Below are 23744 nucleotides of genomic sequence, written 5' to 3'. Positions count from 1 at the left end.
TTTGTTTGTTTTTTCAAGACAAGGTTTCTCTGTGTAGCCTTGGGTTGGTTTTTTTTTTTTGAGACAGGGTTTCTCTGTGTAGACCAGGCTGGCCTTGAACTCAGCGATCCACCTGCCTCTGCCTCCCGAGTGCTGGGATTAAAGGCGTGTGCCACCATGCCCGGCCAATGTATCATTTATAATGTCCAGAATACAATCCAAAATTGTTGGGTCATACAGAGAAACAAGAAAACATAATACTTCCTTCAGAGAAAGAAAAACTACTGATGATTATCCCCAAATAATATGCATAGTGGGAAGAATCTAGTACAACTGGAAATATGTACAAAGACGTAAAGGAAATTATGCACAGAGTGAATTAAAAAGTGGGAGGATGGTGGGTTGAATTCCAGACTAGTCTAAGCTACATAGCAAGTTTCAGGCCAACCTGGGCTACACATACCCTGATATACATTATTATATTATATTCACTGTGAATGTCAGAGGGAAAAACACCAGAATGAGAAAGAACAGTCTTGAGGGAGGTGTGGGAAATATGAAAATATCTACCACATGTGTAATTGAAGTCAGAGAAGAAAAACAGGGTGAGCAGAAAAAAAGGTAAGCGGAGAACTGCCAGCTGAGGCTGTCTCAAGCCTGTTAAAAGGCCCCAGTGTTAGAGAGGCCTTCAAGTAGGAAAATACAAATAAGACCACACCTAGTCCTATCCTGGCCAACTGCCGAGAGCCAAAGTAAAGGGGAAAACACGCTCAATAGAGTGAGACTCATCAGAAAGCGCTCGATCTAGAACTCAGTGCCGTCTTTGAGGGGACGGAAGAAGGGGAAAAGGACTGTCAACCTAAGATCCAGTTTTTATTTTTGTTTTAGGTTTTGCCTTATAGTCCAGGCTGGCCTGAACTCATGACAATCCTCCTGCTTTGTCCTCCAAAGTACTGAGGTCGCAGGTGTGAGCCACGGTACCCGGCTCGATCCAGAAATAGATATTTGCAACAGGGTCTCACTATGTTGGCTTGGCTGGCCTGGAACTCACTATTGTGGGCCATGCTGGCTCGGAATTCAGAGAGTTTTTCTTATCTCTGCCTGCCCCCCCCCACCCCCCCACCCCCTGCCAAGTGCTGGAATTAAAGGTGGCATGCCTAGAATCAGAGTTCTGCATCTAATAAGATTTCTTTTTTAAAATGTTTTAATTGTTTTATGTGTATGGATGTTTTGCCTGCATGTGTGTTCCTGGTGCCTAGGGAGACCAGGAGAAGATGCTGGAAGTCTTAGAACCGGAGCTACTGATGGTTGTGAGCCTGTTATGTGAGCCCTGGGAACCGAACCCAGGTCCTCTGGAAGAGTGGCCCGTGCTCCTAACCACTGAGCCACCCCTCCAGCCACCAAATAAAATATCTTATAAGCTTAAAAGCAAAATAAAGGTATATCCAAATAAATAAAAGCTAAGGGAAACTGCTCCCATACGGTTGCACTAGTATAGGTATTTAGCTGAAGTTCTTTAAGCTGTAGGCAAATCGATATTGGACAAGAACCACAGGACATTCATGGAAAAAGAAACAAACAAACAAACAAACAAACAAAAAAGCACCAGAAATGTTAACTATACAGGCAAGGCCAAAGTAAAATTTCCTCTTAATTAGTGTAAAATAAAATGTGAGTATCCACAGCAAAACTAATGACGTTGTGTTCTGAAGGTTGTGGTATATTTAGATATATGACACATGACAACTAGAGGGTAAAGGTTGCAGAGTGGAAAAAAAAAGGGGTTCAATGGCTGCAAGCCGCTGGGAGCTGGCCTAATCGTAACCACACCGGCTTCAGAAAAACAAGCTCTGTGTTATAGCCTCCAGAGCAGGTGAGTGATAGTGTTGGGGAGAAGGAAAGAACCTGTGGTGGCCTGGGCAGCCGGCCGGCTGATGGACAGCCGCAGCAGGTGTGAGCAGCACCGCCACTCACTGTGATCTCATCCGCAGTACGCCCAGCGGGAGCGAGCTGGACATGGGAGAATCACACGTTTAAGACTATCCTGGGCTATGTACTGAATCCCAGGCCAATTTCAGTCCATAGACAGATCCAATCTCAAGCCGAATAAAAAGAAAAGAAAGCCTACATCCCAACAGACCAGGAACAGAAGGGAGCTTCTTAGGCTCTCTGGAAAACCAATAGTTAAAATAATTTATGGTGGAATACTGAACCCCGCCCGCCCCCCTCCCCCCATCATGTCCCACCCACCCCATTCCCCCCCCCTCCACCCGTCCCATTAAAGACAGGAACAGGACAGAGATACCCTTTGTCACCACTTCTGTTTAATTGTCCTAGCAATTCTAGCCCATGCAATACAGCAGAGAAGAAGAAGAAACCGAAGGCATAAAGATTGGAAAGGAAGATATGAAATGGTTTCAGTTTTCAGATGGTCCTTAGTTATGTTGGAAATTCTAAGGAATGCGCTGAACCAGTAAAGCTAAGTTACTGTAGTAAGACTCAGGAAACAAGGTCGTTAGAAAAAAATATGTATGCATGTGTGTATATATATATATATATTTAGATTCTGTTGTATTTTTATAGTTTATTTGTGTGCGTGCGTGCGTATGCATGTGCCTGTGCGTGTGTGTATGTGTGCGCCACAGCCTGCATATTGAGGTCAGAAAAAAAAAATTTAGAGCTGGATTCTCTCTTTCCACCCTGTGGACTCCAGAGAGCAACCTCAGGCTTGACAGCAAGGACCCTACCTACTGAGCCATCTTGCCAACCCCTAATTATATCACTAAAAAGAATTGGGGAATAAATAAATAAACACAAAGAGAGAGAGAGAGAGAGAGAGAGAGAGAGAGAGAGAGAACAAATGACAAGGTACTTTATGCAGAAAAAATGTGTAGATAAATACATGAAAAATACTATTATTAAAAAAAAGAAAAATACTATTATTATCTTTTTAGGGGAATATAAAGTAAGATCAGAATGAAGTACTCACACACATCTCTCTGAGATGGCTCTCGTGGAAACCTCTAATGACGGGCTGGAGAGGTGGCTCAGCAGTGGGAGCGCTTGGTGCCCATGTTGGGGAAGAAACCAGTTCCAATTCTCAGCACCCACATCTGTATCTCCAGTTCCCGGCAATCTGATGCTCAATTTTAATCAACGCTGGCACCAAGCGTGTTCTTGATGCACATACATACATAATACATGCATACATACATACATACATACACACACACACACACACACACACACACACACACACACACATACAGGGAAATCACACATAAAGTGTTACATTTATTATGTAACAAAAATTTTTAAAATGGTAACCTGTGGGCTGTTTCAGTTTAAAAAGGAATTCCAGCCAGGAGTGGTGGCGCACGCCTTTAATCCCAGCACTGAGGAGGCAGAGGCAGCCAGATCTCTGGAAGTTCGAGGCCAGCCTGGTCTACAAAGCGAGTACAGGACAGCCAAGGCTACACAGAGAAACCCTGTCTGGAGGGGGGGGGAGGGAAGAGTTCCAATGATATGCTCAATGTGGTGGTGCGTGCATGAAATCCAACACTGGGGAAACTGAGGCAGGAAACTCATGAGTTTGAAACTAGCTTAGGCTACACGGTGAGAACCTGTCTCAAAAAAAAAAAGCAAAACCAACCAAAAAATTCCATTAATATCAAATATGGGTGAGGCTGCAGAGCACCAGGAAGAACACATATTTTGCTGGAGACACACCCAGTTTTGAACAAGTTCTGTCAGTTTCTATTAAAACTAAACATATACCTACTCCATGACCCAGTAATGCGACACCTAGGTATTTCCTGGAGAGATATGAAAGCATATGGCCACGGAAAGGGTTTTACGAGGACCACCATATTTCAGTCTACTCATGAGAAAAACAAACACATCCCGGCCGAGGGACAGTCTCTGAAATACCTGCCCGTCTCTCCTGAAACCGTCAAGGTCACCCAAGCAAGGAAAGTCTGAGACACTAACTAACCAAGAGGAGCCTAAGGGCACATGGTGACTAAACTAATGTAGGCATTGGATAGAAAGGAAGGAATTCTGAATGCTTAGTATAGTGCTTAGATATCTATTTGTGAGTTGTAACAGGTGTCCCACACTAACAATAAGATGTCGGTTAATAGAGGCTGCCCAATACGGGGCGTGTTGGAGCCCTTTGTATTTGCTTTCATAATTTTCTAATAAATTTAAAACTATTTTAAAATCTAAGCTTATTTTTTAAAAAAAAATGTAAAGATCTATTTATTTTATCTTAAGTGTATGAGAGTTTTGCCTGCATGTATGTGTTTACACTACACTGGTGGCTCTAGCCCTCAGAGTTCAGAAGTGGGCATCATATTCTCTGGAGCTGGGGTTAAGGCCGTTTGGACTGCCGTGTAGGTGCTGGGATCTGAACCCAGGTCCTCTGCAAGAGCAGCGAATGCTCTTAGCCTCTGAGTTTACTTCTTACAAAATTTAACATGGTAGTTTTTTGTTTAAAATAACCAGAACTAGAAATGGCTGGGTATGGCGGTGCACACCTTTAATCCCAAGAGGCAGAAGCAGGTGAGTTTCTATGAGTTCAAGGTTAGCCTGGTGTATGTAGTGAGTTCCAAGCCAGCCAGGACTACATAGTGAGACCCAACAAACAAGCAAACAAACAGCAGCGAATGATAAACAGTTTGTATGTTTCTCAATAGGAACGTAGAGGAGTGGTGGGTTCGCATAGCGGGTTACCACCGAGTAAGGAAAGAATGAACTACTGAGCAGCTCCATTGACTGCACGGGTCCCAAAGCATTATGCCAAAAGAAGCCCTAGACAAAAGAATTGGTATTAGCCGGGCGGTGGTGGCGCATGTCTTTAATCCCAGCACTCGGGAGGCAGAGGCAGGCAGATCGCTGCGAGTTCGAGGCCAGCCTGGTCTACAGAGTGAGTCCAGGACAGCTAAGGCTACACAGAGAAACCTTGTCTCGAAAAACCGAAAGAAAGAAAGAAAGAAAGAAAGAAAAGAAAAGAAAAAGAAAAAGGAAGAAAGAAAAGAATTTGTATCATCTGTCTATATGATTTCATTTTCACAAAGTTCTAGAATCAGCTAAATTAACTGCAATGCAAACAGAAGTTTCTGGAGCACCCAAGTGAGTGAGGACTGACTAGGTAGAGGCCCACGGGGAACCCCCCTGGGATGATGGGCACACTCTACCTTTTACTCCTCTGTTCTCACTGTTTCTCTCCCCCTCTTTCTTCTCTTCCTCCCCACCCTTTCTCTATGGAGCCTCATTGTGTAGCTTAGGCTGCCTGGAACCTGCGGTCCTTGGGATTTGCAAACATGAACACCTGCATCTGGACATTGCTGGGAAACTGCATTGCTCAGGGCTACGGTTTTTTTTGTTTGTTTGCTTGCTTGCTTGCTTTTTGGTTTGTTTGTTTGCTTGTTTGTTTGTTTTTTCCGAGACAGGGTTTCTCTGTGTGGCCTCGGCTGTCCTGGACTCACTCTGTAGACCAGGCTGGCCTCGAACCCACAGAGCTCCGTCTGCCTCTGATATTAAAGGTGGGTGCCACCGCACCCAGTGGAACATGCACTTTTAAAAAAAATCATTAAATGGCACTATTAAAGTAAGGACTATTCCCTGCATATAAATTCTACCTTCTTATAAAAATGTAGACTGTTAGTAATGTTTGTGATAGCATGTTATAGAGGTGAAATGTACTGATATCCATAACTTTTTTTTTGGAAATTTATGTGAATTGATGAATAAATAGAGTGATGAATATGAGGAGTGATGTATGAGGAAATAAAAATAGTGTCACAAAACTGTAGAATCTGGTTAGCAGTTAATGAGTGCTTACTGTATATCCCTCATTTCTTTTATAAACTCATTTATTTATTTATTGCCCTTCGATAAACTCCTTATTTTTAATCATGTAAATGTTTGCATCTCTGTATGGGTATACACACATGAGTGCAGGTGTCCTTGGAGGCCACAAGAGGGCACTAGATCCTCTGGAGCTGGAGTTACAGGTAGTTGTGAGCCACCTGACGGGTGCTGGGAACTGAACTCAGGTCCTCTGCAAGAGCAGCTGTGTTCTTAACCACTGAGCTATTTCTCCAGCCTTGCTGTTACCTCTGTAGCCTTTCCCGACTAGAGCTCACTATGTAGCCCACGCTGGGCTCAAACACACAGCAACCTGCTGCATCAGCCTCCTTGGTGCTGAGGTTACAGCTGTGCCCCCACTTTTTTCTAGTTTCTTTTCTTTTTGAAATGTTCAGAATAAAATATTTGATGGAAAACTGGCCAAGAGGGTGTAGAGGCAAGAAAACATTGAGTTTAGGACCAGCTCAAGTAACATAGCAAGAATCTCTCTCCATCCCTCTCTTTCTCCCTCCCGGCTTCCCTCCCGTCTCTTCAGAAACATCATGTAGACTGCATACATTCTAATGTTTATTTTTTTTTTAGCCCTTTTCAACTGACTGTTTTTGATAAAAGGTAACAACAACAAATAATGAATAGCATAGCTTGGATTTGAAGAACGTGGCTTCACTCTACAGCAGTGATCAGCAAAATTTTATATAGGCATCTATAGTGAAAAGAATAAAGGATGTCTAAAGTCCTTTCTGTAATAACCCACTTTTAAATTTTATTTAGTGTAATTTTTTTTTAAAAAAACAGTGTCTCATTATGTTGCTGTGGCTGGCCTCGAACTCACTGAGATCCACTCTGCCTCCCCGAGTGCTGGAGTTAAAGATGTGCTCTCTCATGCCTTTCAGGACCCACTTTTCTCCCTGTTCTTTTTTTTTTTTTAAGATTTATTTATTTATTATATATACAGTGTTCTGCCTACATGTATGCCTGCGCACCAGAAGAGGGCCATGAGATCACATTGTAGATGGTTGTGAGCCACCGTGTGGTTGCTGGGAATTGAACTCAGGACGTATGGAAGAGCAGACAGTGCTCTTAACCTCTGCGCCATCTCTCCAGCTCCCCTCACTATTCTTAGTATAAGCGGGTCCCTAAAAAAGTTCTTAGAGTGATGCCGCTGCCCAGATGATCCTTCCCATCCTCCTTGCAGCGCCATTAGGGGGAGCATGGAGGCCCGGCGCTCTGCATGAGGGATTCTTCTGCGGGGGGGGGGGGGGGGGGGGAAGTGGGGGAAGGGGGAGGGGGTTGGGGGGCGGTGTCATCAGTTCACAACACTCAAACCTGTGGAAATGTGTCCTGTGTAGCTAACACACATAACCCTTTCTTTTTAGATACACAGCCAAATGCGGAGCTGAAAAGCACGGAGGAGCGGCCTCTGCCCACAGGTAAAATGCTGGGTCTTTGCTGTAGAAGTTCCCTTTAAACCAAGAGCACCAAAGAAAAGGGGGGGGGTGCTCTTATGCCGGTTACAGTAAAAGGCAGTGGGAAACTGAATACAGTGCCTTTGCTGGTAAGATACCTTTCCCACTAACATTACAAAGGTGCAATAGGGGGTAAAGTGCGTTCACACGAGCGCGGAAAGCTGGAGCCACAGCACTGTATAAAGCCAGCTGTGGCTGCGGAAGCCCAGCACTGATGGGCAGAGCTTGGTGGATCCCAGCGAGCTCTGGGTTCAACTGGAAGGTAATAAAGGAAGACATCGAAACTGATCTCCAGCCTCCACACACTTAGGCACACACACACACACACACACACACACACACACACACACACTTCAGCACCACAGGGTCAAACTACATTTCAGCTAATGCTGATCATTGGATTTTTGTTCATTTGATTTATTTTTTTTTCTACTAATTGATTTTTATAAAGACAATAGCTTGAATTTGAATTCTTTAAGTTTCACTTAACATTATTATTATTATTATTGTTGTTGTTGTTGTTATTGTTATTATTACTTTTTTCAATATAGGGGTTCTCTGTGTAACAACCTGCTTTGTAGCCCAGGCTGACCTTGAACTCACAGAGATCCGCATGCACCGCCACTGCCTGGCTAAGCTTCACTTTAATCCTTTAAAAATTTTTTATTTACCTTTACTTTATGTGCACTGATGCTTTGTCTGCATGCATAGACATGCATATGAGAGTGTCAGATACAGTTGTGAGCTGCCATGTGGGTGCAGGGATTTGAACCCTGGTCCTCTGGAAGAGCAGTCAGTGCTCTTAACCTCTGAGCCATCTCTCCAGCCCCTAAACATCACTTTAGATCAGTGGTCAGCAACCATTTCTGGAAAAGAGACAGAAATTCATTATATAATCTGTTCCTCAGGTCTTTGAAAATGTTGGAACCAAAAAATAAAAAATTAAAAATAAAGAAAATGTTAGGGCCTTTCTTACCCCTGAACTTACACTAAGCAGGTATGATCTTGGACCACGGTTTGCTGATCCCTGCTCTAGGCTTAGACAGAAGGATCTTGACTTGCTTCAGGCCGGCACAGACTATAGAGTGAGTTTGAGTCTAGCCTGGGCTACATAGGGAGACCTAGTTACTAAAGCATGCACACACAAAAATGAACGAACAAACTTCCATTGTATCTTGTATAGAATTATGATATAAACAGGAGAAAATAGGTTTGGCACACAGAAATTTCTAGGTTTCCTTTTAGGAAAGCATTTTTTCTCAAACTGTGTCCGAGCTCAGTATCTCTTGACACTACGTGCCAGCCCAGGTCTGCATCTGCTCTCAGGGTGCGCAGACACCGTTGTGCACTGGGCTGGACTGGAAACTTAGCTGGGAGGGTGGGGTTCGCAGGACCTGGGTCCCGCAGTGAGTTCGGGGAGAAAAAGCCTTCTCAGAGACGGTTCTCAGTAACAGCTCTCCTTTACTGGGGGCGGCATAAGGGTTATATAAACCTTGGGGAAGAGGGTAGGGGTTTTGGGGCTGGGGGCTGAGGTGCTGGGAATGCTCCATTTGCACGGAGAGGGATTCCAGGTGCGAGCTGGACATGTCCTTATAAGGAAATAGGAAGTTTTAACCTGAAACCTGGTCACCAGGCTACATGACTACCTCAAGGGTGGCAAAGGTGGGGCGGGGGGTTACAAGGCTATGAGCACCAGCACATGCAGGCCCAGGACAGGGTGGGGGCAGGCAGGGGCGGGGAGCGGTCCTTACTTCTGCCAATGTCAAGATGAGATTTTCAGGTTTGGACACATCTGGACCCTCAGCCTTGCTCTGGGCTGACTCCCTCGGTCACATCAGTACTTGTTAGGCACAAACAGCAACAGCATCCTACTGGATATTGTGAGATATATACCAATGAGGAAAGAATTTCTGTCCAGATCAGTGGTTCTCAACCTGTGGGTTAGAACCCCTTTGGGAGAGTCAAAAGACCCTTTCCCAGGGGTCTCATATCAAATATCCTCCATATCAGACGTTTATATTCTGATTCAGAAGAGCAGCAAAATTACAGTTATGAAGTAGCAACACATTAATGTTATGGTTGGGGGTCGGCGTAGCATGAAGGACTGTATTAAAGGGTCGCAGCATTAGGAAGGCTGAGAACCACTGGTCCAGAGGGAGTATGACTTCATTTTGACACTGGTGAAAGAAATATTCACCAGCGTGCAAATGGCAGACGGATGCGTGCATCCCATTCACAGTTCTAGACTTTGAGAGTTTCCACATCCACTCCTTCTGGGTGAGGGAAGAGGGCACCGCTTGTCAGCCCTGGATGCTGAGGCCAAGCACCACATGGGGGAATCCCGGCTGCCACTGATGGCCGTGAAATCGAACTCCATGCATAGATTTTTACAAAGCTCCTCAAGTTTGACGTCATCCTTAAGACTCCCTTTGCCTTTTAGAAAGCCCAGAAGCTCTGAGCGACTACAGTTTAACCAAACCCCATGAGATAGAAAACGTGGACAGTACAGAAGGCCCAGCCAACGAAGATGAAGACACAGGAGGTAAACCATGCTGTACAACTAAAGCCTCACGGTTACAGATAGGGTTAAGGCTGAGTGTGAAATCAGCTCAGATTCGTTCGCTTCGTATATATTTGTATTTGATATGTTGTTTCACGATCGCACCGATATTGGGGTGGGGGAGATGACTCAGCAGTTAAGCACCCCTGCTGCTCTCCCAGAGGGTCCTAGGTTGGTTCCCACGCCCCAAGTCGGGTGGCTCACTACGACCAGTAACTCCAGGTGACCTTACCGCCCTTGTGGGCAGGTGTGCACATTTGGCATATATGTACAGGCACTCACATGCACATTTACACCAATGTTTTGAGAATTTAAGACACTTATTCATCGTTCACGTTATAGCGACTTTTCTTTAAGATTATATATTCACCAGATTGGTGGTACATTATCTATAATCATAGTCCTTGTGTAGCTGAGGCAGGAGGATCATGATTTAAGGCCGTTCCGGGCTACATAGCCAAAGCAATATATTGAGACCCTGTCTCAAACAGGCAAACTGAAACATGCTTGTTTTACCATTTCCCACTTGTAAAAGATAACACACAATTTTAGTTTGTGGTATTTCCCAACAACTAGTTCTCCAGACGTTACTGATTGGCCAGCGGTCCGAATATTTTTAAATTTCTATTTTTATTACTATTGTGGGTAGAGGTGTATATGAAAGTCAGAAGAACCTGGAGGAGTTCAGTTCCCTCACCATCAAACTCAGGCTGTGAGGCTTGCTGCACCCCCGCATCCCTTCTCGGTCTGTCTGTCTGTCTGTCTGTCTGTCTGTCTGTCTGAGTCGCTGACATTAAAGGTGTGTAGCACCACTGTCAGCCCCTTATTTTCATTCTTGCTTCCAGTTTTTGAAACAGCGTCTCACTTCTCCCCACAGAGGCCTTGAGCTTGTGATCTTTCTGCCCCAGCTTCCCACGCATTGTGCACACGCTCACAACACTGAAGCCATCCCGTTCCCTGATAAACTCCAGAAAACCAGGCTCTTGACTCTCACCCCCTGTTCCCCTTTTGCTTCAACCATCAAAGTTCCTTTTAACTCAGCTTTTTTTCTCTCTCTCTTTAAAACACTCTGAATGTGTGTGTGTGCTTGAGTTATATGCATCACATGCATTTGAGTACCCGCAGAGGCCAGCAGAGGGCGTCGGATCCTTTGGATCAGTTACAGGCAGCTGTGCGCCTGCTGATGTCGGTGCAGGGAGCTGACCCAGGGTCCCCTGCGAGCTCAGTAAGCACTCTTAACTGCACAGCCTCCTCTTCAACCCCAGTTTATTATTATTTTTAAATAGCCATTAACAACTGCCTCCCTTGATGAGATGAAATCATTTGACCCTCCCTTCTCTCTTTCCTCATTTTCTTGTTAACTAATGGAACATTTTTGTTAGCAACTGCGAGACCTATGAGGGGAAGCTGAGGCAGCAAATTCAGTGAAGCGTCTTGGACAGCTACTGTGGTTTCTCAGCAGCGAAGAAATATGAGTGTCCCCGAGAAAGGGTTCCATGTATCAGATGCATCTTCTTAGTCTCTGTGTTTCTGCTTGGTATCCGTTCATTGCATGGCCAGTTACAGTGCCGGTGTTTTCGTATTTCCTGCGTCCTGGATGCTCTGGCATTAGGGGGCCTTACAGACCCAAGGAGAGACCAACCTTCTCAGGGCTAGGCAAGTCTGGGAAATTAAAATGGTCTTAACTGGGAGTAATTTTTTTTCATACTCCCAACTACTCCTGAGTCCACACCAACAATTACAGCCTTATTTCCAGCTCCTACACTAAGCCTTGAATAATCAACCCAAAGCCTCACGCTAGACAACTGGAAAGCCCTTCCTATGAGCCCAGCCCAAAAGGCATAGTCCAGCTGACCTAGCCTAAACTCTTTACTCCTCTTCGCCTTGTCTTTCTCACGGACGCTCCAGTGAAGAGTTTAACACTGTGCATCTTAACACTAATGCGACATTCCTCATGACGATGTGCAGAAAGACACTGTCCTCTGCCTTCCAGTCCTCATCTTCAATTTCTCTGTTCGTTTCAATGTACATGCTTTGGCATTTACTGTGGCCTGGTAATGGGCATCGTCAGTGGGTGCATATCCTGCCAGTCATTAAAGCCAGGCCCACTCGTCTTGTATGTGAGGTATACCCGCTGTTTTATCTGGATTGTTTCCCCCTTGGCATCTGTAAGGGGAGTTAGGCAGGTCAGTTAAACGGGCCTTACGGTGGCTAGTAGCCCATCTTCCAGGCTGGTAGCTCCCTCAGAGATAATCCATGACTGTTCCCTGGTGAGCTCTGGGTCCTGTGCCAGCCCACACATGCCTGAGTACTGCGCAGCATCTGGACAGGAAGACTTGGGTGCTGGGGGTGGGGGCAGGGGGTCTTGGCTCCGGGTACAGTGTGTATTTATCACATGGAAGGTCCTGGCCTCCATCCCCAGCTGGAAAGGAAAAGAAGAATCAAAATACTACCCCTGACTAAGGCCAGACTCTGTCCTAGTGATGGGTTTTCAAGAAGTTGATGACACGGTCTTACAAAAAAAAAAAAGGCCACTCTGTTCACTCTCTACCTTGGCATCATTTCTTGGTCTTGCCCTCCCATACCTGGACCACTTTCTTGGCATCCCAAGTGTGCTGGGATATTTGCGTGCATGGGGGAACCCTGCGTATACAGAAGCACATTGGGTGATTGGAGGGCAGGGGTTGATATTGAGCATCTTTATCAATTGCTCTACAGCTCAGATCCTGAGGCAGGTTCTCCCACTGAACCCAAAGCTTGCCCGTTTGCTAGTCTAGGTGGTCAGTTTGCTGGGGAGACGCCCCCCATCTCTGCCTCCTGGTGTGAGGGTTACAGTTGGGCTACCACAGCTGCCTGATATGTACATGGCGCTAGAGACTTGAACTCGGGTCCTTTGCTTGTGCAGCGGGTACTTTAGGCACTGATCTGTCTCCTTATCCTGTGCCCAGATATATCAGAGGTGGTATTTCGTTCCTGTGTAGTTTTTTTTTCCTTCTAAGGACAGCTTGGACTCTAACATCCAAAGCTCAGGCCAGATGTGGTCTGAGCGTGGTCCAGCTTCAGGACCTGGTCCAATACATTCTTCTGTTCCTATAACTTAGCTATTACAGATGCAGCCAAAGGGCTGTACATCTTACTCCTTGTCTCCTTAGTCTGCACTTCCTTGGACATCCCAGCTCCTTGAAAGTTGGGTCCGTTGGTAGCTTTGACCTTTGGTAGCTGGTCAGGACAGCACCGTTGTGGCGCTGTGCCGTGAGTAACAATATGGCCACTCAAGAATCAGAGTTTCGGTACTCTCTTCCCGTCCCTTGCTTTTCTTTTCTTCCTCTTCCCTAAGCCACGTGCTTCTGTGAACCCCAGCTGAAATGTCAAATTCTGCTCCTGACACCAGTTCTGGGGTGTTTTCCACACTTGACAACCAAAGACAGCGGTTCAGTTGTTGCGTGTCTATTTAGTTCTGGCATTAATTCCCCGGGTTCCGGCAGGCACCATGGGTTCAGGCTTCCATCTTGTAAGGGGTCTTGTGTTTCATACATCAGCCGCCACACAAGGCTCCCCGTGCAGCCTGGACAAACACACAGACACCGCCTGACTTACTGCTAATGGTTTACAATAAGTGATTTGACTCAGAAGCAGTCAGATGGAAGAGAGCACAGGACAAAGCAGGTGGAGCTTGCGTGCTTTCTCCTGGTGTGCCCTCCTCACTGCGCCTCTGAGTGGTCCCCAGCCCGGAAGCTCTCAAACTCGCTGTCCGAGATTTTATTGGGATCTCCAGCTCTTCAGGGCTTTTCCCAGAAATCAGTGGTGAGGCTGAAAGTTCTCATTGGTCTCTCTGTACCGAGGGGTCCCAATGTAAGTCACCTCATTAGCATAAACTCATGAATATTGAAAGGGTTTTGTTGTTAATCACAACACTTAGTTATCACTAAGAAGACACAAGGAGCTGTGTGCCTAGAAAAAAGAACAAAGACCAAATGCATCTTTGCACTGCACTGTAGTCTGTAAGGTTTGTAGAAACGGGAAGCAAAAAGAACAATGTTCTAAACAAGAAGGAAAAAAAATCTGTATTCCACTCTTCAAACATAATAGAATGTGAACTTTTAGGCTCTGTGTGTGTGTGTGTGTGTGTGTGTGTGTGTGTGTGTGTTGTATATGCTTGTTGACAATGCTCTCATAGTATGCTGGTAATTACGATGACAAATTTCATCTCCTGTTCTTCATGAATGTCACTCAGATCTCATCTAAAATATCATTTCTTTAGAGAAGGTTTCCATGACCACCCAGTCAACGTTTTGACACAGTGCTGCGTCTCACTCTGCCATGATGCCCGTCATGGATAACTCTCCACTTGTTCATTAATTGTCATCCTCTTTCCATTCTTTATTGGCTGGCATTTACGATATCTTTTTCATGAGTAGGTACTCACCCATAGTAGACGTGCAATAAATGTTTGTTGTATGACTAAATGAAAGTCCTGGGTTAATTATCAGTGTGTCTGAATATTTCTCTGAAGAAAAATATTTTCCTCTCAGACCCTTTTTCTTTTGCCTGATTGCTCAAGACCAAGAAATTGAGTTTCTTGTCTAAAAGTTCTGAGATTCAAATCACAGCTTTAGCTTCTATCCCTGATCTGCCGAGCTATACATTAATTTGTGCCAGTTTTTAACCACAGAGTCAGCAAATGCTGCTGTGCAGGATGTGGTCATATGTGCTGAGGAAAGGCACATGGTGTCTCTGATTCGGCAGCTTCTCGATGGTGACATCCATCGAGTCACGGTCAGGATGAGGCAAAGCAGTAGCAACTGCGCCCGTGTTTTTCTAGGTTAGGGCTTCTGAGTTCAGGTAGTCACTACACTAGGTCTGTGTTTGGGATAATAGCAACCTCTGTACAGCCACTGGTGTGGGAATTGATAATTCATGAAAATTCATGTTAGGATTTCCTCTGGGTTCAGAAAGACCTCTGAGTTAGCACTCCCACATAAACAGGAAAACTGATAAACCCCATGCAACAATGAGAGTTTAAAACACACTAGCCCAAGCCTGTAATCCCAGGGCTCATAAGGCAGAGGCAGGAGGATCTATGTGAGTCTGAGGCTAGTTTCAGCTAATAGAGAGTTCTAGGCCAGCCTGGGATAGAGAGAGAGAATTTGTCTCAAAACACAGATAACAAAATAACCCACCCAAATGCTGTAAACAGTCAACTTTCCAAGTTGATGGCATCTGGAAATAGGCAGTTCTGGTAGAGACTCAAAGATATATCAGTTACTTTAAACAATTTAGGAACAGAGAAGAAACAAGGTAACCCTGCCCACCTCCCCGGTAAAACTGTCTTAGAAATAAATTAGTAAGATAACATCCGTGTTGAAAGATTACTCCATTTGTTTATGGTTGACTTTCAAACTGACTAAGACACTATTAATGTCAGTATCATGAATAATTTGCCTTAAAAATGTTTTGCAGGGCACACTGCTTTAAAAAGGAAGGTAATCAGTGTGTTCAAATTATACGTGCCAAGTTATAAGAATGATAAAATTGAAAAGGAACATTAGCTGAACATGGTGGCATAGGCTTTAACCACAGAATTTAGGGTGGGCAGGGAGGATTAAGGCCAGCCTGGGCCACATGATACATATCTCAAATTGTTGCCGTCATCATCATCATCATCATGGTCGTCATCAACAAAAACAGTGCATGACAGGCCAATGAGGCTAGAGTTAGGATTGCATTTATAAAGTTCAATTAGAGAGATGTAGCTATAATGTATCGATTATAGAAAACATACTTTAGAGAATCCTTTATACTTAAATGTAATGGAAACATTCTTTTAAATGTTCTTTGAAAGGTAGGAGAAGCTAAGACCTGTCTGGAGTGTGTTAGATTCAGACCAATTAGAATTGTGCTTAATTTGGAATTTAAAAAATGAAAAGAAACATTCACCTTAGTGTACAACCTCACAGATACTTGTTTCTCAAGTGACAAACAACACACATTTTTCAACAATATATTCTCAGGAACCTAGTGCAGAGGTTGGCAAAGTTTTTATCTATAAAGGGCCAGATAATAAATATATAAATATCTTAGGTTTTGTGGGCCATAAAGCCTCTGTTACAGACTTCTCAAATCTGCTGGTACAGAAAAAGTCAATCAGAGAAGATAAATAAAGGAAGAGGCATGGGTGTGCAACCAATAAAACTTTATTTATAAAGACAGATTGTGGGTGGGATTTGACTGCAGTCGTAATCTATAGGAAACTTCATGTGAACATTTTAAGGTGATATCAGTAATGATTGTAAGTGTTATCGTTTCTAAAATTAGAGAAACATACATTCCTAATAACTATAGCTCATACCGCTGCAACTTCCTTAATTAAACAGAAATAAAATCGCATGTAGATTAAATGTCATGTTAATACTTAGCTACTTCCTCCTTTATTCCTGAAGACATAAGTTTATCGGCTCACACAGTAGGACTGTTTGCACCAACTCAAGTTACTTCCCCTGTGAGGCCTTCTTACACTGCCCAGCTCTCCGCAGTGTGGGCTTAGAACTGAGCTTCGTGGACTATGTTTGATTAGTAATTGTTTACACGCCTAATTATGTTTTAATCTGGAACTGTTTGATATATAACAAAGCTTAACCCATCACATCCTAAACTAAACAAAAAGCCGAGGCCTAGAGCCTAAAGAGATGGCTCAGTGGTTAAGAACATTGGCTGCCCTTCCGGAAGACCTGGGCTCCGTTCCCAGCACTGATGTGCTAAGTAGCTCATGACTTCCACGCTCACCTCTAGCCTCCAAAGATACCAGGCACGCACGGGATACACAGATGTAAATTAAAAAAACATTTTTTAAAAAGAAGCTTAGTTTCCAAACTTACTTTTTTTTTTTTTTAAGATAGTGTCTCACTATGTACCCCCTGGCTAGCCTAAATTCACCGGTAGACCAGGCTGACCTTTAGCTCACAGAGCTCCATCCACCTATGCCTCCTGAGTGCTGGAATTAAAGGTCTGTGCCACCATGTCCAGCAATTGGAATCCTTATGAAATGGTGTGATCCAACTGGATTGAAACACACAAAGAATGAAAAGGCTCCGAGTTATTTTCGCAGCGTGGCCATTAGAATTGTTGTTGCCTCTCTCCTCCTGATGTTTAGTTGCAGCTGCCATCAGACTAAGCTTGGGCAGTAGAAACAGTCCTGGTTGGCATCCAATGAGTATGTCTTAGCCACCTCTCTGAACACAACAGATATTGGGATGCTCCTTTTAGACCTGAAATGCCAGCAAGCTATTATGATGAGATAGGAATACACTGGGATGCCGGGGATGGTGGTGCACACCTTTAATCCCAGCACTGGGGAGGCAGAGACAGGTAGATCGCTATGGGCTCGAGGCCAGCCTGGTCTACAGAGCGAGTCCAGGACAGCCAAGGCTACACAGAGAAACCCTATCTCGAAAAACAAAACAAAACAAAAAAAGAGAGAATACACTGGAAGAGGCCTAGAGAGTTGGTTCAGTGGTTAAGAGCACTGGCTGCTCTTCCAAGGGACCCAGGTTCAATTCCCAGCAACCACACGGCAGCTCACAACTGTCTGTATCTCCAGTTCCAGAGGATCTGACACCCTCACACATATACAAACAGGCAGAACACCAATATACATAAAATAAATAATAGCCCGCAGCGGTGGCGCATGCCTTTACTCTCAGCCTCGGGAGGCAGAGGCAGGTGAATCTCTGTGAATTCGAGGCCAGCCTGGCCTACAGAGCGAGTTCCAGGACAGACAGGGCTATACAGAGAAACCCTGTCATGTAAAACCAAATAAATAAATAAATAAACACACTGAGAGAGGGCTGCATAGCTCAAGTGATAAGGCTTCAGATATGAATCTGGAAGTCCAGGGCTCAGTTCGCCACTAGCTCTCTTTGCCAGGCCTGGTAGCTTTAATGTCAGCATTCAGGGAGGCAGAGGCAGGTGGATCACTCTGAGTTTGAGGCCAGCCTGGTCTACAAAGTGGGCCCAGGCTACACAGAGAAACCCTGTGTCAAAAAAACCAAAAAGAAAACAAAAACAAAAGCAAAAACCACCACCACCACCAACAACAACAAAAAACCCCCAGCACCCTGGATTAGTGTGGCCCTAAGTCCCATGGCAGGTGTTTTTGAAAGAGGAGAGGAAGTGACATAGAAAAAAAAGTCATGTGACAAGAGGTAGAGATTGGAGTTGTGTGGCTATGATCAAAGAATGCCAAGGATTGCTGGAGCCTTCAGAGGGACCATGGTCCTTCCAACACCTTCCGGTCTGTCACGGAGGACATTTCCGCTGTAATTTGGTACGAAAGCCCTGGGAATCGGACTCGAAGCATAACTGTGCAAGTGGTGCAGGGTGACTAGCTGTTGTGACAGGGGCTGAGGTCCATTGTGACTGTCCGCGTGGCTAGTTGCTCCAGAGCAAATGACTAGTGTGTGCGGAAAGAGCTGTGTTAGTCAGCTTTCCGTCGCTGCGACACAAGTATCCGAGAAAAACAACTTTAAAGGCTCGTTCACTCTTTTAACCCCGCAGGTCCTTTGGGTGTGTGTTATGGCTTCCAGTTGTGTGACTCCTAGGTGTGCAACCGAGTCCGTCTCTGCTTCCTGTGCCTTCTCTTGGGCTCTTTTCATTCTGTTTGTTTGTTCTGTCCTCTTCTGATGTGTTCATTTTTTAAGACGAATCTTATTAGATTTTATTATTATCCCTTTCAAAAGCTTGTCTGTGGTCTAGTGAGAGACAGAAAGGGGGTGGATCGAGATGAGAAGGGAATGCAGGGAGGAACTGGGAGGAGGAAAGGAGGGAAGACTGTGATCAGGATAGAGTAGGTGTGATTGAAACATGTCTTTTTGCTGGGCGTGGTGGCGCATGCCTTTAATTCCAACACTTGGGAGGTTAGAGGCAAGTGGATCGAGTTCGAGGCCAACCTGGTCTACAAAGCAAGACTAACACAGAGAGATCCTGTCTCGGGAAAAAAAAAATAAAAATAATAAAATAAAATAAAAAAAATATATATATATATTGAAAGAGGAAAAAGAAAAAGAAAAGAAAATTAAAAATAAAAGGAGGAAAAATAGTACATGCCTATAATTTCACCACTTAGGAGGCAGAACCAGGAGGATCGGGAGTTCAAGGCCAGCCTTGTCAACAAAATAAGTTTGAGGCCGTCTGGCTAAATAAGACCCTGTCTAAAAAAAAAAAAAAAGAAGGAGGAGGAGGAGGAGGAAGAGGAGGAGGAACTGGGACTCCATTAAACCTTTCAAGGACTGCTCAGTGACCCACTTCCTCCAAGTAGGCCCCACGCCCTAAAGTTTCCACTACCTCCTAGTAATGCTGACAGATTAGCAGAGAAAATTTAGCACCAGGTCTTTGGGGGATGGGGTGGGGGTACATTTTGGTTCCTAATCACAGCAGTGGCTGATAAAGACTGCAAAAACCAGGGGGCCGGTAAGACAGGAAATGCAGGACATTGGTGGCCTAACTCTGGCTCCCTAAATTTTCAAAGATAGGAACTGATTCTATTGGTAAATGCACGTAGCATCACGTCCCCTAATGTGCATGGTGGTGGCAGACTCCCTTCTGTTTCCTACTTGAGAACTGGTGAGGGTGAGAATCCAGTTTCCGATGAGGAAAACCTGAGGGAGTTCTGTCTTGGCCTCTCCACCTTTCGTTCCGCATTTTTTTTCTACGCGGCTTTGTTGGGAGGGCGCTCCATCACTTCATGGTCTCTGCCCACTGGTGTCCCTGGGCATGCTGACGTCAAATGTGGCCCTGTTCTAACCCGAGTTCTCAGAGACTTTTGTCGTTTGTGGGAGTCAGTTCTTTCCCTTCACCATGCGGATCCCGGGGATTGAACCCAGGTCCTCAGCCTTGTCAGAAAGTGCCCTTGTCTGCTAAGCTAATTCTCCAGCCCTCAGTGTATTTATTTAGGTCTTGCCTGGTTGCAAGAGAAGAATCTGAATTTGATACTTTGTTGCAAGGCCTTAAATGTTCTCTATAGTGACACCTGGAGTGGAATAGTTTAAAATAAAGATTAGAACGAAGACAGTTTGCTGAGGGGGGAAAACATAATCCTTTCTTCTGTAGAAAACATAGCTTCATGCCTCAGCAGCTTTCCATAGCGTAGTTTCCTGTTTGGAGGGGTGAAGGATTGGAGAAGGAGCTCCCATTGTAGTTCAGGCCAGCCTGTAATTCACTGTGTAACAAAAGTTAGCTCTGTGTTTGTGGCAATCCTCCTGTCTCAGGCTCCTGAGTGCTGAGATTACAGGCCTATGGCACACACATCTGACACCAGTGCCACAGTCTTGACCCTCTTTGATAGCTACAACCATCTTGTGCTTATACCAAGCATTAATACAAGCTACTCTGATGCTGCCAAAGGGAGAAAAAAACAAGCCACCCTTGCGGCTTATGGATGCTAATTATGCTGTGCTTAGACGTGTGGCTGGAGCAGCTGGGAGAGACCCTAGTCAGCTTCGCCTCTGTTCACCAAACTCCAGCGGTATAGCTCAGTGCACACACATACCTGCTTGGAAAGGAAGTGCCACACTTTATCAAAATATTACATCTCTTGAGCCCAGAACAAGTCCCACCGCGTATGGGATGCAGGAGTTATCTCACAACATCAGCAGCGAGCCACTGCGGACTTCACTTCTTTCTGTTGTGATGGGCTGAGAGTCACAGCTTCCACCTTGTCAATTGGTGGTTATGTTAGTGGTAAAACCAAGATGTTTCTCCTTGAATCTTCTTGAGAAAAGAAAAAAAAAATCACCTCTGGGTTTTCTTTCATTTTTTTAGCCAACCCATGAAACACAGTGAAATTAAAGGAATGGGTAGGCACGCATTTAGTGTCTGCAGAAGAACAGACAGTTGGAGCCGGGCGGTGATGGCGCACGCCTTTAATCCCGGCACTCGGGAGGCAGAGGCAGGAGGATCACTGCAAGTTTGAGGCCAGTCTGGTCTACAAAGTGAGTCCAGTACAGAGAAACCCTGTCCTGAAAAACAAAAACAAACAAACAAACAAACAAACAAAAGCCCAGACAGTTGAAATGGTTTAAAGAATTGAAGTCTGCCCACTGTTTCTAATGGCTCACTGGAAAGAATGCTGCCTCTTTTCACAGTGGTCTTCGTGGTGTGGCGGTGTTGGCATCTCTTCTTAGACAGCCTGATGGACACATGACACCCACAGCACCCTGCATCACACAGCAGCTGCTCCTGCCAAACGAATTCTGGGCTCAGATGAAGTGGTGGCATTGACTAGGGCAACTGGGCCATGATGGCACCTGGTACCGTTTGCCACCACGTGAGAACACCCTGCTGAGGGGCAGAGGGAATCCTAGTGGTGTGCCAGAGCCAGGATGTAAGTCACTCGTGAAATCTTCAGGAATTTTGTGAGCTGGCAGACTTGGCATTGGTAGCTTGAAACTGGCCGTGGTGGAGTGTTTATAGCACTGAAATCATCCAGCTACAAGGAAGCCTTTCCCCCCGCCCCCTGTTAACTGTTCAGAATCACTAGCTCACTACTAGACTAGACACTCACTCCTCCCTGCCTCACAAGGCTGTGAGTGTGTGTGTGTGTGTGTGTGTGTGTGTGTGTGTGTGTGTGTGTGTGTGTGTATACACGCAGTGGGGGATGGGTGGAGTTAGTCATTCTTAATTATTGCCAGAGCCAGGCTGTAAACATTGAGCATTGAGCACACCTAAAATCTTTATACCTCTTCTTATAATCTGTTGAATCAGACGGAACACCATGAATTGAGGCCAGCCTGGGCTACATAGTGAGTTCCAGGACACCCAGGACTAAAGAGAGAGACCCTGCATCAAAAATGATACAAAATACAAAATTCAAACCATAGGGTGGTTTTTTTTTTTTTACATGTGGTACCTCATTGCAACAAAAAAATAAGTGAAAAATTTTTTCTTATAAAAAATATTTTCTTATGTAATTTTAATGAAGAAACATACAAGATGTTTATCATGTGTAGGTACAGAGCAATAGAAAATTGCAACATGTAAGAGCAGAATATTAAGATAAGATTTTATAGGGAAAACAAACTGGAAACAGAAGTTTATGGGAATTTCTATTCTCTGTGTAGCCCTGGCTGCACTGGAACTCACTCTTCAGACCAGGCTGGCCTCAAACTCAGAGATCCACCTGCCTCTGCCTCCTGAGTGCTGGGATTAAAGGTGTGCACCACTACTGTCTGGCTTCCTATAATTTTTTTAAAAGATTATTTATATGCTTGTTAACTGATGGTGGGATAAATCTCATAATACTGGTGCCCGTGAGATACCTTTTTACATTTATTATTCTGATTAGTTTATTATGTCTGATCAGAAATTAACTTGCTGAGGCTGACTCATTCCACCTTGTGGGTCCCAAGGATTGAACTCAGATCCTCAATGTTGCTGACAATTCCCTTTCCACGCTGAGCTATCTCACCAGCCTGAATGCTTTGAAAAAAATGTAGTAACAGCTCCAGGTGTGTTCCATCTGTGGCCAATGGGCCACCTGTGCCCCTGGATAGCTGTAGATGGGGCCCAACACAATGTTTACATAAACCGTTGAAACAGTTTTCAGCTTTTTTTTTTTTTGGTAGCCCAATTCTTTTAATTCTCAAATGTGAACTTTGTAGGTGACAAAATTGACACTCTCAGAAACATCAGTACTTAACAAAGAAATATTTCTGGTTTTGTTTAAGAACAAACTGTTATGAAAAATTGTAAATGTCAACCTAGTACCCTCTTAATGTCTCAATGTGTAAAGCAGAAACATAATATTTTCAATTTCTTTTGTGGGCACTACAGAAAAAAAATTGAAGCCAAACCACTGTTTGTACAAGGCACAGTGTAGAGGCGCCTTTCACTTAAGCCTGGTCTCCTTTAAAGGTCTAGAGCTGAAATTTGCAGCTTTATACCTCAAGGTTTGAAGAGAAAAAAACTCTGGGTAACATGTTTGCTTCATGTTGATTAGTATGTGTACATTTTAAGAGGCCTACAGCTCAGAAAAGAGTAACAAGATTTGACCAAATTATGTAAAGTCTTAGGGCTCATTTTTTTTTAAATAAAAATGTGTGTGTGTGTGTGTGTGTGTCTGTGTGTGTGTGTTTTGTGGATGCCCATCGGTGCCAAAGGGGGACTCATCTCCCCTAGAACAAGGGCTGCAGGCTACTGTGAGCCCCTAGTGTGGGTGCTGAGAACTGAACCCTGGACCTCAGCAAGTCTTGTTAATTTTTGAACCATCTCTCCAAGGCTCTTGACCTCAGTGTTTCACTTCAATTTTTAATGATGTTTTCTTGTTGTAGTTCCAACATAAACAATCTTGGTTTCTGCTTAGAGAATAATATACGCTAATTGTGAAAAAAATCACGAGATAGACTCAGATAGACCTATCCCTCTTTCTTGCTTCCCTCCCTTCCTCCCTCCCTCCCTCCCTCCCTTCCTCCCTCCCTCCGTCCTACCCTCCTTCCCTTCCTCCCTCCGTGTGTTTGTGACTGACCCCAGGTCCTTGCTCAGGTCTGGTAGGCATTCCTCCCCTGAGCGACATCCCCAGCCTGGCCCTTTCCTTCTAAAGTCCCTGAGCCTTTCCCAGGACAATCTTTTAGTTTGATCTCTCGCTGACCAAGAGTGTACATTTTTCTTGATTTTGACGGAGGAATGCTTTGAGTGTTTTACCCATACCAAAATGGTGGCTGGAAATCTGGGGAAATTTTTTTGTTTTGTTTTGTTTTTTGTTTTTCCAAGACAGGGTCTCTCTGTGTAGCCTTGACTGTCCTGGACTTGCTTTGTAGATCAGGCTGGCCTCGAACTCACAGCGATCTGCCTGTCTCTGTGTCCTGAGTGCTGGAATT

At 44.6% G+C, this 23744-nt stretch overlaps 1 protein-coding gene across 3 annotated transcripts in view; it reads left to right on the top strand.

Annotated features, from left to right (window-relative positions):
• Positions 1–23744, top strand: part of IKZF3 (IKAROS family zinc finger 3) — an 84344-nt gene that overhangs the window by 16477 nt on the left and 44123 nt on the right. For all 3 annotated transcript variants that reach the window (XM_084751114.1, XM_084751113.1, XM_084751112.1), the window contains exons 2-3: positions 7227–7280; positions 9757–9858. In XM_084751114.1, coding sequence (XP_084607240.1) covers positions 7227–7280; positions 9757–9858 — 156 coding nt within the window. The remainder of the gene's footprint in view (positions 1–7226; positions 7281–9756; positions 9859–23744) is intronic.

The sequence above is a fragment of the Acomys minous genome, assembly GCF_964271855.1.
Source record: "Acomys minous genome assembly, chromosome: 12".
NCBI lineage: Eukaryota > Metazoa > Chordata > Mammalia > Rodentia > Muridae > Acomys > Acomys minous.
The sequence above is the reverse complement of the archived record's forward strand: the minus strand, read 5'-3'. Positions and strand labels throughout refer to the sequence as shown.